Source organism: Miscanthus floridulus, chromosome 19, assembly GCF_019320115.1.
Source record: "Miscanthus floridulus cultivar M001 chromosome 19, ASM1932011v1, whole genome shotgun sequence".
NCBI classification, from domain to species: Eukaryota; Viridiplantae; Streptophyta; class Magnoliopsida; order Poales; family Poaceae; genus Miscanthus; species Miscanthus floridulus.
The window spans coordinates 108649400-108664806 of NC_089598.1; the positions used below are offsets into that span (position 1 = coordinate 108649400).

The 15407-nt window shown below is 51.5% G+C and overlaps 1 protein-coding gene across 1 annotated transcript; it reads right to left on the reverse strand.

Annotated features, from left to right (window-relative positions):
* Positions 1-12185: 12185 nt before the first annotated feature.
* On the reverse strand, positions 12186-14474 carry LOC136529590 (beta-1,2-xylosyltransferase XYXT1-like). Its single transcript, XM_066522665.1, has 2 exons — positions 14019-14474; positions 12186-13927 (listed from the first exon to the last, which is right to left on the reverse strand). The coding sequence occupies exons 1-2, from the start codon at positions 14170-14172 to the stop codon at positions 12576-12578; spliced, it is 1506 nt and encodes a 501-aa protein (XP_066378762.1). The 5' UTR covers positions 14173-14474; the 3' UTR covers positions 12186-12575.
* Between the last annotated feature and the right edge of the window lie 933 nt (positions 14475-15407).

Consider the following 15407-nt stretch of genomic DNA (forward strand, 5'->3'; position numbering starts at 1 on the left):
TACACCATGTTGGCTTCGATCATATAAGCATGTCTAAATCCTTTGCTCCTATTGTCAAAAGCTTATATGAACCAAGCATGTTGAAAACCTCATCTCTTTTACATACTCGAGGTTGTATTATCATCAATCACCAAAAAGGGGGAGATTGAAAGCATCTTGGCCCCTAGTTGGGTTTCGGTGATTAATGATAATACAAGATTACTATGACTAACGTGTGTTTTGTAGAGGCAATTAAGTTAGGTCATGGTAATGGCAAATTGATTAGGCAATCATGGTTGTCATGCCCCTATGATGGAAATCGTTTCGGTTTTCAAAGGATGGACGACAAGGTTAAGGATGGACTAGTTCTAAGTGTCGTTTGGTGTTGAAGAGACACTTAGAGTAGTTTAGGACTTTGTTTTTCCTTTGGCCATACTATTAAGGCTGGTATGGACTAGTAGCTTGATCTAGGTGAGTCTAGTGGGTTAGGTATGGTGCACACTTGTCAAATCTAGCACTAGGTAGCTCAGGAGTAGCCCTAAGACTAATTGGAGCAAACTTCATTCACATATGATATCGAGTTGGAAGTGAATGGAGGGTCAAATGACTGACCGAACGCTGGTCTGGTTGTGACCAGACGCTGAAGGGTGAGTTCAGTCAGTTCATTTGATCAACTAGAGTTGTCTGGTTGTGACCGAACACTGAGTGAAAAGTGGCCGGACGCTGGGTTCCTATGTTCGATCAACTCTAGAGTGGTTCTATAGAGGGAGTTTCCTAATCGGACACGTTCAGTTAGTGCTGACCAGACACTGGTCATGATCCGGTTACTGACCGGATGCTAAACAGTGAAGTGATCGGACTCTGGGTGCCAGCGTCCGGTCAACATCAATAAGTTTCTAGAGAGCAGTTTTCATGACCGGACGTGTTTGATCAGTGCTTACCGGACGCAGGTCAGAGTCCGGTCACAACTTAATGGCTCTGTGGCGGGGATAATTGATCAGAGCATTTGGTCACTTTTACCGAAGCGTCCGATCACCCCGCAGAGTGTTGACTCAACCTCCTAATGGTTTGTTTTAAATCAGGGGGTATAAATACTTCCTCTATTCATCCAAGGGAGGTCTCTTGCCCATTTGTTTAGTTGAGAAACACCCTTGAGAGTGCTAAGGAGAGCAAGAGCCTAGTGAGGTGATTGAGATTTAACAATCCAAGATTAAGGCCTCGTTAGTGCAAGGAGAGTAGCAAGTGTGCATCCACCATTCTCATTAGGCTTGTTGCGGTCAAGTGAGAGTTTGTGCTTGTTACTCTTGGTGATCGCCATCACCTAGATGACTTGGTGGTGATCGGGAGTTTAGTGATTATCCGGTAGAGTTTGTGGATGACCCAACTCAAGTTGTGAGCGGTTGTAGGCGATTTATCACGATGGAGTATCGAAGAATCAACCCATAGAGAGCACTTGATCCTTGCACGGATCAAGGGGGAGCTACACCCTTGCGTGGGTGCTCCAACAAGGACTAGTGGGGAGTAGCGACTCTCCGATACCTCGGCAAAACATCGCCGCGTTCCTTCTCCTCTCTTTACTTTAAGCATTTATATTTGAGCAATTCAATTCTTGCCTTTACATTCTTAGAATTGTTATGCTAGAGTAGGATTGGAACCTAGGGTGCAAAACTTTTGGGTGGTAGATCAATAGGAACATATTCTAGGCACAAGGGGTGAAGTTGGCTAAGTGTAGGGTTTAATTATTGTAAAGAATTTTAGAATTAACCCAATTCACCTCTTGGACATCTTGATCCTTTTAGTATCCCTTCACTAGGCACTGTTTGGGGCGACCAGACGTGCTGGTCAGATCGATCAGACGCACCTGGCCAGCGTTCGGTCAATGGATCCATGCCATGCGTCACCTCTGTTCAACCTTAGTCGCTTGATCTCAATGGTCGGCTGTCGTGCGCCAACGGTCAAGTGATGACCGGACGCACCTCTGTGCTAAGACCAGACATGCCACTGCTTGAGTCCGGTCATTTCTAGAGAGCTCCTTGAGCCTCTATTTTGCGACCAGATGCGTCTGCTCTTGCACGACCGGACACAGACTAGCCAGAGTCCAGTCGTTTCCAGAGAGCTCCCCGAGCCTCTATTTTGCGTCCGAACATGTCAGGTTGGTAATGATCGAACGCAGCACTTGAGTCCGGTCCTTCACCGCCTGCCTCATGTCACTGCTACTCCTCGCGCCAAGACATCAGCGTACATCATGACTGATTGGACGCAGCCTTAGTGCGTTGGGTCACATGACCGAGACCGCGTGCAACTACTACCACTAACCGGATGCGTCGGTCCTACTGAGGCCAGCGTCCAGTCACTCACAACGACCTCTTCTCGCCTTGTTTCTTCACCGAGTTGATCCACATCAACTCCAACTTCTTCTCCTTTATAAATGTGCCAAAACAACCAAGTGTACACCACCATGTGTATGTGTGTTAGCATTTTCACAACCATTTCTAAAGGATTAGCCACTCAACTTGCCATGCCACTCAATCCTAGCGATGATGCAAAGTTAGATCACTCAAGTGGCACTAGATGATCGATATGCAAACAAGTTTGCCCCTCTTGATAGTACGACCATCTATCCTAAACTCGGTCATCAACTTCTCTACACACCTATGACCGGTGAAATAAAATGCCCTAGGTTATACCTTTGCCTTGCGCATTCCATTCCATCTCCTCCAATATCGATGCAACACATGCACCAACACAATCAACAATGATATTATCCACTTCATATCATCACGTGATCATATTGGTTCATCAATCTTGACTTCACTTGTTTTTCATCATTGCCTTCGTCCATTGGCATCAAGTCTTGCTCAAGCTTCACCGCCATGCGGTCCATCACTCCAAAGCCTCCAACTTGCCCTTCACGCTTGCAACTGGTTCATCAAGCCAAGTCATGTCTTGATCTTCTCTACCTTGATCACATGACTCAATGGCATGTCTCATGTGCAATGAGCTCCTTTATCATCACATGTGTGAGCTTTGCAACATCTCTAAGCCATTTCCACCTTCATGGCATATGTTGCTCACACATATGTACTTATGGACTAATCACCTGTGTATCTCACATAAACATAATTAGTCCACCTCAGTTGTCACTCAATTACCAAAACAACACAAGGACCTTTCACCCATCATTGCATGTAGAGCGCGTGCTCGGTTACACACTATGTGAACCCAGGCTCGCCCAGTGTGGCGTCAAGCTTGGCGTTCCACGCTCGCGGAGCCTACCATAGCCCATAGAGCACCTTGCACAGTTGAAGCACCCTGTGCTCCGCTCCCTTGACGGAGAAACCTAGAGGTTGCCTAACAAAGACCGTCTCTGCCAGCTTGGCGTTGAGGAAGGCCAATTTTATGTCTAGGTGATAGACGTGTTAGTCCTTCACTACTGCCAAAGCCAGCAGCAGTCAGATAGACTCCATGCACGCTATCAGCACAAAAGACCTCCTCGAAGTCGATGCCCTCATGCTGGACAAAGCCTCGGGCGACGAGGCATGCCTTTTGCTTGACAATGGCACCGCGCTCATCCTACTTAACCTTGTACACCCACTTTAGGCCGATCGAATGACATACTGGAGGTGGATCGATGAGCTCCCAAGTCTCGTTTTCCTCGACCACCTTCATCTCCTCCAGCATCGCCCATCGCCAATTTGTATCGCGCTCCACCAATGTACAGTTTTTGCTAAAATACTGCATGAGCATCATACTTATGTGTAAATATGTGTAACATAAACTATAAATCAATGTACGACACTTGAAATGTTCCTCCAAAACAAGAAACAAATGTTACGCTTCATGTCGCTTAATATTGTTTAGTATTCTAAGTGAATTTTTATTGAACAAAAATGCTATAGAACATTTGTGCGAACTTTGATAAAGTTTGTAGTATGAACTTAGTAGGCGACGATGAAATGAGTGCGGTCGAAGACGAGGTTCGCTAGCTAATATGTCAAGAAGCTCGGAATTGGAATTCAACGCGAAACCGTTCGAGGTTTATTCATTTCGCGTTAAGTCTATAATTGGGTCAATGAAGCCATGTTTGGCAATTTTTGTAGAGCGATCGACTTAGGAAGTGGTGAGATGTCATGGCTTAGGTTGATAGCCCTACGTACCCTCTTGCGTATAGAAGAATTGGTTTAGTGTTTGAACCATTGGGTTGGATTTTGCAACAGCTTTAAAAAGCGTGCATGTCACATAGTTTCAACCAAAGCCAGTGCTGGTCGCGGTCATCGCCTCTGCCTGGCACCACTGCGGCCAAGCTGGTCGCGTCGCCACTGCTGCGCTTGTGTAGGCACACCATGCGTGGGCCGCTGCACTAGCCATCTCGGCCACTGCCCTCGCCCTGCTGGCTGTGCTGCGTTGCTGCTCTGACACGTCGTGTACGCTCCCACACCGTCGTGCCTATGCGTGTACGCCTGCACGTTGGTCCTGCACTGTTGGCCTTGGTCTCCTACTATCGTGCGCTGGCACACGGCACACACGTGCGCTGGGCCCAGCCATGCCTGGCGGCTCTGCTCCTCCTTCAGCGCGTTCACCCATGGTTGCTGCTCGCCGTCGTGTCACATCATGTAGCTTGCACTGTGCGGTGTCTGGTGCTGCTGTCCTGCTACTGCTTCCATTAACATTGGTTGTGTGTGTGCGTGGGCTCGTCCTGCTTGTCTCGTCCTCACACTTGGGCTCAAGGCCACACCAAAGGTGCCAGTCACGTCGCTTGGAAGGTCGCTGGCCGAGCCACGCTAAAGCCAAATCGATGCGCTGGTCCTTTTCTGTGTATCGTGCACGTGTGGTGGTCGAGTGGAAGGACGGCGTCATGCCAAACCAGTCACTGTGGTGGTGGTATAAGGGAGGGGCACCAATTTGAAATTCTACCATCGCCGGCCGCCATAAGTCCTTAAGCGTCGCTACTGCAATTGGCCTCACCCACTCCACTATTTTCCAATTAACTGTGCCCACTATGAGCCAAAATAGATAGAATGTGAGTGAAGTCGTCTAGGCTTTCATTCGGCCTACAGTGAGGTGAGGCGGGGCGTTCCCCTCGTAGTGGTCCGCCATGGCCACCAGAGAGGGCGCACGGCCAGAGCGTCGTGTGGTGCTTCGCCATTTCAATTAGGTTGTGCCTTGAGTAATAGTTGACTTAGCTATCGCACTCATGTAATGGTTTTGCTAGTGGAGCCGTGGGTCACTAGAGACGCCATTGCTGTGCTCGCCGAGAACTAGAGTCACCCTGTGTTTGTGGCCGACCGTCTTGCCGAGCCTCGTGCCTTCGCCTAGTCCGTCCGTCATGCGTCTGGTGAGGCCCTCTTACTCCTAGAGTAGCTGGTTGACTCGATTAGGGCAGAAGTTCGCCGGAGCATGTGGTCGTCCCCGACGGACGTGGGTAGATGTCGTTTCCATGGTCGATGCGTTTGAAGGTAGTAGTGGACCGATTAGGACTTCTACATTGTTTAACGCAGCCTACAGATGGTCACCGAGTAGTAGTAGAGGCATTTGAATAGGTGGTTTCGCCGGCGTCGAGCTACCACGGCCAGACACCGCCATGGCATGTGGCCACGCCTATGTAGTGCACCATTCTAGGCATGTGTTACCTCGATCCATTGCACGTGGCACAAGGAAGCTCGTGGGGATGCTGGTGTGTGCCAGAGTGGTCGGTGCTCACCGGTGTTTGGTCGGTGAGATAACGGCTCTATTAAGTCTGGCTAGGGACGTCGCGACGTGAATTTGAAGTAAACCAAGGGGCTAAGTGCTAGAGTTAGTGAGAGGAGGGAATAGTGGAATGGACTACGTTGTCAATTGATGGGAACCCGAGGGCTCTTTTGCATGATGTGGCGCGCGCGTGGGTATTTTTCCCCGTGGGCCGCTGGCGCGCGTGGGCTATGCCAAGATGGGTCACGCCGGTGCACTGCACGAGTGCGCGCGCGGGAGTCATGGGTTGGGCCGAATCGCTCATGTGGGCCGTGGAGTTAGAAATTAGTTTTCTATTTTTCTGTAAATTTTGTGCATATTTATTCAATATTGGTTTGAGCTGAAGTTTAATAAATTACAGTAAATCATGTAGATGTCCAAAAATAGTGAAACCAATTTTGTTAAGTTCGCAAAATTACCATCTACTTGTTAGTATAGTTAGATTACAATTAGCTATGACGATAGTAGTTTCATAAATTCAAACTAAAGAGCTTAGTATTATGTAGATTAATATTGTAGGAATATTTGTGGAAAATTGGTGATAGCTATAGCTATGAAAATTTTACAGTAGCCTCACTAGATTATTATGTACTTGTTGTAAATTTTGTAGCCCTAGAGTAGGATGCTAAATAGAGTAGCTATTACCCTTGCTTTATTGTATATAGCATAAATCAGCATTAGGAGTAAGAATACCTATAGTTGCTGTAATAATAATGAATGTCATACTTCAAACTTGTTATCGATAATAATAGATAGCTTAGTACCATGGTCGATAGTACTAGCTTAGTAGTTAAACAGATATACTTTTATTTTAAGAGTTGCTGTTGTATATTACTAAGCATTGCATCATAATTTCATGCATGTAAATCACAAGCAGGTAGACTTCGTGCCCATCGACGAGCAGGAGTATGACGAGGTGAGTGAGGAGTATGAGGAGGAGATCCTCATCCAGGAGGGAGCCCCAGAGCCATTTGGTGCTGACCTTACTGACCCGTCGCCTGCCCAAGGCAAGCCTCGGTGCATAACCCTTATTTTAAATGATCACTGAATATATATATGATGTGCATTTATGTTACAAGCATTTTATGAAAACCACATGCATAAATATATCTACCTATGAGTCCTACTAGTATAGGGTGAGTAGCTGCTATGCTCAGAATATCGGTAGCGTGAGTAACCTGTCATTACTCACAAGTAGGTGATAAATATGATCCCTCCTGGTAAAATGTGGTAAAGGTAAATGGTGACCGGGTAGGGATATGGTTTGGGTATTGGTGGGTGTAAGGGGTTGTGTCCTGTGGCCAACAGGACATAGCTCATTACACTTTTTCCCTGCCTGTGTCGATTAAGGACCGGTCGTTGCATATGGCTCTAGGCAAGTCACAGATTTATTGTCCCGAGCACATACTTGGGTATGGGCGTAGGGAAGACTTGTTGCTCTCTTGTCATGGATCCAGCTCTTTCCGGACTGACTGATTGGAGGCAGAGATGGTGGAGGTCCTTGCACCATACTGAGTCCAGGACTCAGGAGTGGGGGCTTAGAGTCCATGTTTGGACGAGGACCTGGACACCTAGGACATGAGAGTAATGGGTTGGTCCTACTTGTGCCTGGGGTACAAGCGAGGCGTGTGTCTTCGGGGCACCCAGCTGAGGGCATTGATTTGTGAATCGCTGGCGTTCTGGTATGACTTGTCTATGGTTTAGCACTGTAGTAAGAACTGAAAGTTGAAAGAAGAAGAAATGGAACTAATTGCTCAACTCTTACTTGAAAGTAGAACATGTGCTTATATAGATTGGATAGCTAATAACTTAATGCGGCTAATAATAATAACATAAGTAAGGACTCACTATTAGTATTGCTTTCTGCCCAAAAGAAACTAGCAAACCATAAAGCTTATCATATTCCTTAGAGTCAGGAAACTATTCCCACTAGTCGGATAAGTCTTGCGAGTACATTGTGTACTTAGGGTTTATTTACCCCTATTGTAGGTGATACATGAGAAGTACCTTTGTGTGGAGGGTTCTTCTGGTGGGCTCAGACAGAATCCTCGTTTCTATCGCTAGATGTTTATTTAAATTTTGTTGTTTATCATTCCACACTCTGACATTTGGTAATGTAATAATGTACTTTTTAAGAACTTCTGATGTATGAAATGGATCTATATTGTAACTTGTTCTCATTATTGGATCCTTAGAAAAAATATGGATCTTTCGGGTTCTTCCTTGGGGTGTGCCCGATGGATACTGCTCATTGTAGCCTGTTTTCAGGGGTGCTTAGTGTTTGGTGGGAGACGAGCACCTTCGTAAGCGCGCTATTTTGGGTAGTTCTACCATAGCCTGCGCGAACGTGGGTGGTTCCTCTAGACTAACAAGAAGTAGCTCTGAGTCATTGAGTAGCCAACCGGCCAGGCCTGAGGACCCTGTGCCACCGATGATGTCATCTAGCCTGTAGAACCACACCTCCTCACCATCGTGGAAAGCATCCACGAACTCTGTGATGTCGCTTGAAGGTGAGGCGAACTCGATCGGTGTCGATGGAGTCCCCTATTCTACCGGAGGGGTCGGCACAGCACCTGAAGTGCTCGGCACCCTGACTGTAGTGCTCGGTACTACTCCTAGACCGCTTGTCACCACTCCTGGAGTGGTTGGCACCATTGCAGGAGTGCTCGGCACCAGTCTTAGAGTGGTCAGCACCACTGCAAGACCTCTTAGCTTTGCTATGGGAGCATTCGGCACCTGTCCTAGAGTGGTCGGCACCACTCCTATAGTGCTCGGCACCCCTCCCGAAGTGCTCGGCACCTCTCTCGGAGTGCTCAGCACTACCCCAAGAGTGCTCGGCTCTGTTGCTGGAGTGGTCGACACCTTCTCTCCAGCATCTCCACCACCATGGATGACCAAATGCTCGACGATGAAGGTGCTGGTGAAGCCACTAGCTTCCCCCATGCCTGGACTGTCCTAATCCTAGGATGCCTTCCCATCGAACATGACATCGCGTGAGACAACCACCTTGCCTCTGCGTGGGTCATAGAACCGGTATGCCTTGGTACCTTCCTCATAGTCTAGGAGCATCATCGGTGTGCTCCTGTCCTCCACCTTGGTGAGGACTAGCTTTGTCTTCCTGACATGGCCGATGCAGCCGAATGTCCGGAGGAAGGACACGCTCAGCTTGCGCCCATACCAAGCTTCGAATGGAGTCATGCCCTTCAGGGCCTTTGTGGGTGCGTGGTTGAGGATGAACACCGTTGTGGTCACCGCCTCACCCCAAAACCTTGTCGACATGCTCTTGGCCTTCATCATGGATCGAGCCATACCGACCCCCGTCTGGTTCCACCGCTCCACCATGCCATTCTACTATGGTGAGTATGACGCGGTGTGGTGTCGCACCACACCCTGATCTGCATAGTACGCAGCGAACTCCACCAAAGTGAATTCGCCACCGTAATCAGTCCATAGCACGCGCAACTTCTTGCCACTCTTCGCCTCCGCGCGTGCCTTGAACTTCTTGATCACCTCTGTCACCTCATCCTTGCTCATTAGGAGTTGCAGCCACATATAGCAACTGCAATCATCCATGAGCAGGAGGAAGTACCATCGACCACCGTTTGTGGCATGCGTGATTGGCCCATAGAGATCACCGTGGATGAGCTCGAGAGTGTCCGCCGCGTGATACTTGGCCGCCTTTGTGAACGACAGCCTCCTTTGTTTCCCGACTAGGCAGCTATCACATAGCTCGCCTGTGTGCTTGATGTGGGGCAGCCCTCGGACCATCTTCTTCAGCCCACCGAGCACGTCGAAGCTAAGACGGCCGAACTGGGCATGCCATAGCCATGGCTCCTTGGTGTGCCATGCTGCCAGGCACACCGGCTGCTCTACCTTCAAGTCGAGCAGATACAATCGATTACATGAGCATTTTACCTTCATGAGAAGACGCCGCTCTCGATCTCGAATCATCAGGATCCCGCTCTCGATCAGTACATCGCATCCATGCTTATCCAGCTGGCCAATGTTGATGATGCTTGGACGCAGCTGCGGGATGTAATATACATCCATCAGCGCGTGGTGCTCGCCGTTCTAGCACCTAAAGATGATGGTGTCGCGCCCTCAGATGGCCACCCTTGAGCCATCACCAAACTTCACCATGCCGGTCATGTTACCATCGAGCTTAGAGAAGGCTTCCTTAGAGCCTGTTATGTGGTTGCTGGCGCCAGAGTCCAGGTACCAATGCTGCTCCTGTTCGCCGCCCACACATCCGAGGTGGACTTGAGCGTGCGGTTCATCAAGGTTGACAACCTTCAGAGCCTTGCCATACCCTTTCACCACCATCACCTCTCCCTTCTCTTTAGCCTCAACGTTGTGCAATGCACAGAACGTCACCATCAGGAGAGTGGCCTCGTCATCCTCATCAGCCTACGCTAAATGAGCCTCAACCTTCTTCTCCTGCTTATGATTTGGACACTCCTTTGCCCAATGGCCCGTCTTCCCGCAGTGCTGGCAGGCATTGGGGTCGACCTTCTTCTTCTTCTCTAAAGAAGCCTTGCTGCGGTGCTTGCCATCGCCACCGTGGCTAAAGGAGGCTTTCCTAGACTTCTTCATCCGAGCAGCCCACTCCTCCTCTATCAGCAGTAGCTTGCTGTTGTCCGTCGTTGCTGTGGCCTGCTCCATGTGCTCGTCCACCGCCCGTAGACAGCCTATCACATCCTCAATGGTGAGGTGGACAAGTCCAGCATCATCTCTATGGAGAGAGCGATCTGGATGTACTTCACCAACACGAAGTAGAGGTACTTGAAGATCGCCTCTTCTTCGTCGATGGTGATGTCGTGGCTCCTCAGCTTGCTGATGAGCGACTACAAGCAAAAGGAGAAGTCCTCCACCGACTCACCATCCTTAAACTTGAGAGTGGCATACTCCTGCTTTAGCAGCTGGGCCATCACCTTCTTTGCGAGGTCGGAGCCGACGCGCATCGCTGCAATGGCCTTCCATGCCTTCTTAGCAGAGTTCTTCGCCCCCAACGGCTCCGTGTACTCCGCTCACACAGCAGCGAGGATAGCCTCCAACGCTGACATGTCAGTTTCTTTGTTGTCGGTGCCCTTATCAATAGCATTCCAGAGTCGTCGGGCTCTGAGCTTGACCTTCATGGTCACCGCCCACTCGCTATAGTTGGTGCGAGTCAGCCTCGGCCAACTGGTGCCGCTGATCTCTCGCACCGTGCGCACGACGACCTCCTATCGTGGCTGAGCAGCCACAGCAGCGCTGCTGCTGTCGCCCATCTCCGAACCGTCCGTCATCGCCAATGGTTAGTCCAGCGATGGCGCTTTTATGGCTCTGATACCACTTATTGGCAGCAGGATCTCCCACACGGGTGAGCCGACCGCTCACCGGCGTTGCCGACCACACACTATGGCTAGAGCAGAAGAAGGGAGGGAGAACAGAGCACATATACAACACAAGCACCAGCGTTGGCCGGAGCTCTGCAGTGGGAAGCTATATATAAAACTCTACCCATCCAATTCTAGTGCACAGACATGCCAGATTGCCACGCTGCTACAGTGACCAGATGTGACAGTAGGGCCGACTTTGGCGTCTGCCCCTGCTGTGGCTACAGTGTGGCATGGGAGCCTTTTGACGCCTACTCCTGCCACGGCTGTAGCAGGGTAGCCCTTTCGACGCCTGCCCCTGCCGCGCGTACAGGGGAGCAGTAGAACGTATTTCACATTCCATATAGCAGATGATTTCGATCACTACTTTGAAACAAGCGACTAAATAAATAATAAATTAAGATGAAACGATAACGGGGTAGATTCATAGATAGTAGCAGTAGTGCGCAAGGCTGCACCGCTGCATGCCGTTAGCGCAGTAACTTTTACATTATTTAGAAGCTATGAATGACACTGACGATCCATGCACGATCACACACTGTCAACCAGCAGAAGCGGAATTCGAAGCATCGTTCGCTGGCTCTACTTGTTGCCTCCTCCCTGGTTGAGGCCCTAGAAGTAGCCCTGCGGGTTGGACTCGAAGCCAGAGCGGGAGATGTAGGCGTCGTCGCCGCCGGGTGCCTTTGTCATGCCGTCCCCGCCTGATCCACCGCCCAACTTCCCTGCACCACCATGCCCCGCGTACCCACCACCGCTCTTGCCACCACCACCTCCTCCACCGGAGCAAGAGCCGCCTCCCTTTCCTCCGCCACTGCCGCCGCCGCTCTTGCCACCACCGCCACCTCCCACTATGGTTTCGAGCCCCCTACGCTCCCACTATCTAGCTTGGTGGGCCGTTCGTCCATTTACAGCCTAGTTAATCTCTTCCCCACCGCCGGCCGCCGGCCCAACCCGTGCTTCGTTCGTCGGTGCACCGAACCTCTGTTTGGCAAGCGCACGGGCTACTTGCATCGTGCATCACATGATTTTGTTCTCTTTGTTGGCAACCACCACAATCACAGGGGGGCGCACGCTTGCTTGTATAGTACAGGAGTTCCTCTTTTTTGTGTAAAGTATAGTACAGGAGTTCCATTCATACAAAAAAACGTCGTTGCTTTGAGCAACAACGACAGCTAATTCATCGATCGATTGTGAAATTTTACATGTCGCCGTGTGAGGAAAAAAAGATAAAATATGCTTACTGTATATTATCGAAGAGAAAGTAAAAGAAAAAGAAAGGAGGAAAACATGGCGTGAATTGGATCACTGTATGTATGTGGGAGTATCATGTTTCTGTAGTCACATGTCATCTACCTCAATCGCATATTGGAGTGGAGATTGTACATTGGTCATGGCAGGAGGAAGAGCCAGCCGGCGGTGGCGAGGCAATTAATGTCAGTTAATAGGACGGGGACTGCGGCGGCTGCGGTGTGGGTCACCGTCACCGTCACGGCGTCACCGGAGCAGCTGGATGGCCTTGAGGAGGACGGGCCTGAACCGGCGGACGTCGAGCCTGACGTCCTGCTTCCCGAGGTAGACGTCCTTGACGAGCGACCAGCTCTGCTCGTGGATGGGCATGGGGTCCAGCAGCACGGGGTGCGCCCTCGGGTACACCTCCGACAGCGTGCTCTCCTCCGCCGTGATGTTGTACTGCAGGTACCGCATGTTCATGTCCCGCGGCGGCACCCCGTACTCGTCCATGGCCAGCCCCTCCATCCGCCCCAGCGGCACCACCTGCACGACCACCGCGTTCATCGGCAGGAACACCAGGTTGGTCAGCCCGGACCCGTGCACCGCCACCATCGCGTCGAACGAGTTCACCAGCTTCGACGCGTCCGCCATGCGCGAGTGCCCTTCGTCCCCGACCCCGCCGGCGGCCTTGTTCTTGGCCGACGCCGTCGCCGACGACGCCGACATCAGGTCCGACGCCGTCACGTCGAACCCGACCTTCTCCGCCAGCGCCACGATCTCCGGGAGGTTGACGAACCGCCGCCGCGACCGGCGGGTGACGACGAGCAGCCGTGGCCTCCGCCGTCCGGCCCCGGCGGCCTCCTCCTCGTCCGTCCGGATGGCGTGCTCCCGCGGCAGCGCGTACCGCCACATGAGGAAGCGCTTGAAGTCGACCATGGACAGGTTCCGCGGCGCGCGGCGTGGGTCGATGCTCAGGTCCGTGTGGCTGCGCAGCCCGAGCGTGGCTCTGCGGAAGCACCGCACCTCCTCCCCATCGCCGTCCCCGCCGCCAAGGTCCACGGCCTCGTAGTTGGTGAGCCCGTCCACGATCTCCCGGTACTTGTGGAACCACCACGCCTGCTTCTGCGCCACCAGCAGCTGCACCTCGCCGCCCAGGTGGCGCGCCGTGACGAACAGCGGGATGATGTTGTCGTTGAAGTCGTGGTAGTAGTTGCCGCAGTAGCCGCCGTTGGAGTACACCACGGCCGGGACGTCGTGCCGCACCGTGCACGGCGGCGCGTCGCCGGGGGACACCACGCGCACCGTCAGCGTCGCGATGCTCCGCATCACGCGCGCCTCGCTCTTGCGCGTGTACGGCTGGATCGTCCAGCTCGTCGCGTTCATCCCGGGAGCAAGGCCCGTCACGTTCGCCGCCAGCAGACCATCGGCGCCGGCGGGGGTCACCACGAACACCTCCGACGTGCTGCCGCGGATGCGGATGGCGCCCTCCAGCTCGCACACGTCCGACCTCGGGTCCGCGAAGTCGCACCGCACACGGGGCTCCAGGATGGACTCCTCCTCCACCAGCTTGAAGCCTCTCCTGCCGTCCAGCAGCAGCGACGGGAACCCGGGCTTGCCTGGAAAACACCAAATTCGCCATCAAATCAGTGAATGCGACGCAATGCGTGATGATCGATCAAATGAAATGTCCCAAATAAACAGGCATACCTTTGGTGACCATGACCATGTAGCGATCGATGGCGGGGGAGTAGATGACGAGGAACTGGATAGCGCCGATGAGGAGGAGCAGCGGGAGGTTGCAGAAGGCGGCGGCCCTGCCCTTCTTGCTCCCGCTCCTCGGCAGCGGCGCCGGCGGCTTCATCTCCGAATCTTCTTCTTCTTCTTCAGCTGCTGCTGCTCCACCGCCACCACCGGCAGCTTTACAACCATAAAAACCGCAGAGCCGCTACGCTGTGCTTGACCCTGACGACGGCGGCGGCACTCATGAACGACGGAACGCTTTTGAAGCAGGGGGGAGGCCGGCCGGCCGGAGAAGTACGGTGCGATTAATTATGAGTAGACGAGCAGGACGGAATTAAACAAATGCATTGTTAATCACCGGGAACAGCGAGGCAGGGCGGTAGTAGTGGCCGTGGAGAAGACTCCACGATTTGAAAGGCAGGCAGGTAGGGGTTTCATAAATTATTCGAAACAAATCCGCTCGCTCTCGCTCGTCGGTTGAAAGAAAGAAACCAACCAGACCAGCTGGGATGCGCGAGTTCATGGATACCACGTTTCGTCGCCGCTTTCCCTTCCCTTTTCTTTTCTTTCGTTTCGTTTTTTTTCTTTATAAACTTTTTCTTTCTGCCTTGATTGGTGATCAGGATGATCACGGGAACGAACTGATACGGACTGACGTCGCATCGTCTTTTCCGGCTCGTCGCCTTCCTTGTCTCCGGAGAATCGACCCCGCGAGAAGCTGGAACGAGCCGGCGAACCTGTCTAGGATCTCCATCTCCATCTCCACCTCCTTCAGATTTTTGCTGCCATCTCACCGCCGCCGTGATTGCGCTGAATGCATGCATTCGAATGCGGCCGGCAAATCTGCCACATTTGCAGGTAGGATCGTGAGGTCAAACGCGCGCCATGTGGGACGACGATCGCATGGCATCTTGGAAACCGTGTGAATTCAGAATTCAGAGGCCAGGCAGATCGGAGTTTGCAAGCCACGACAGCAGGTGATGATGCCACTGATACCGTCAATCCGTGAGTGATACGTGCTCTCCGTTTCTTATTTGTTCTCAGATCTATCGGTTTGGCATTTCCTGGAGGCTGCTCCGGCCTCCGGCACGAGGAATTGTCCGGTAGCAAAGGAAAGGGAAGGAATCACATGACCAAAGGCAGGCAGCAACAGAATGACTAGATTAACCACACTGCGCTTGTGCTTGTGCTAGCCTGCGTCCAAAAAAGAGTGAAAATCTAGCTTGCAGAGGATTTCAACAATTTCAAATGTAACTTAATTTATAGAAAATGGTATCACATTTCCAAATAGTTTTATTATCAAAAGATATTTCATAATTAATCTACTGCTACTTATTACTCGGGAAGCTGAGAGTT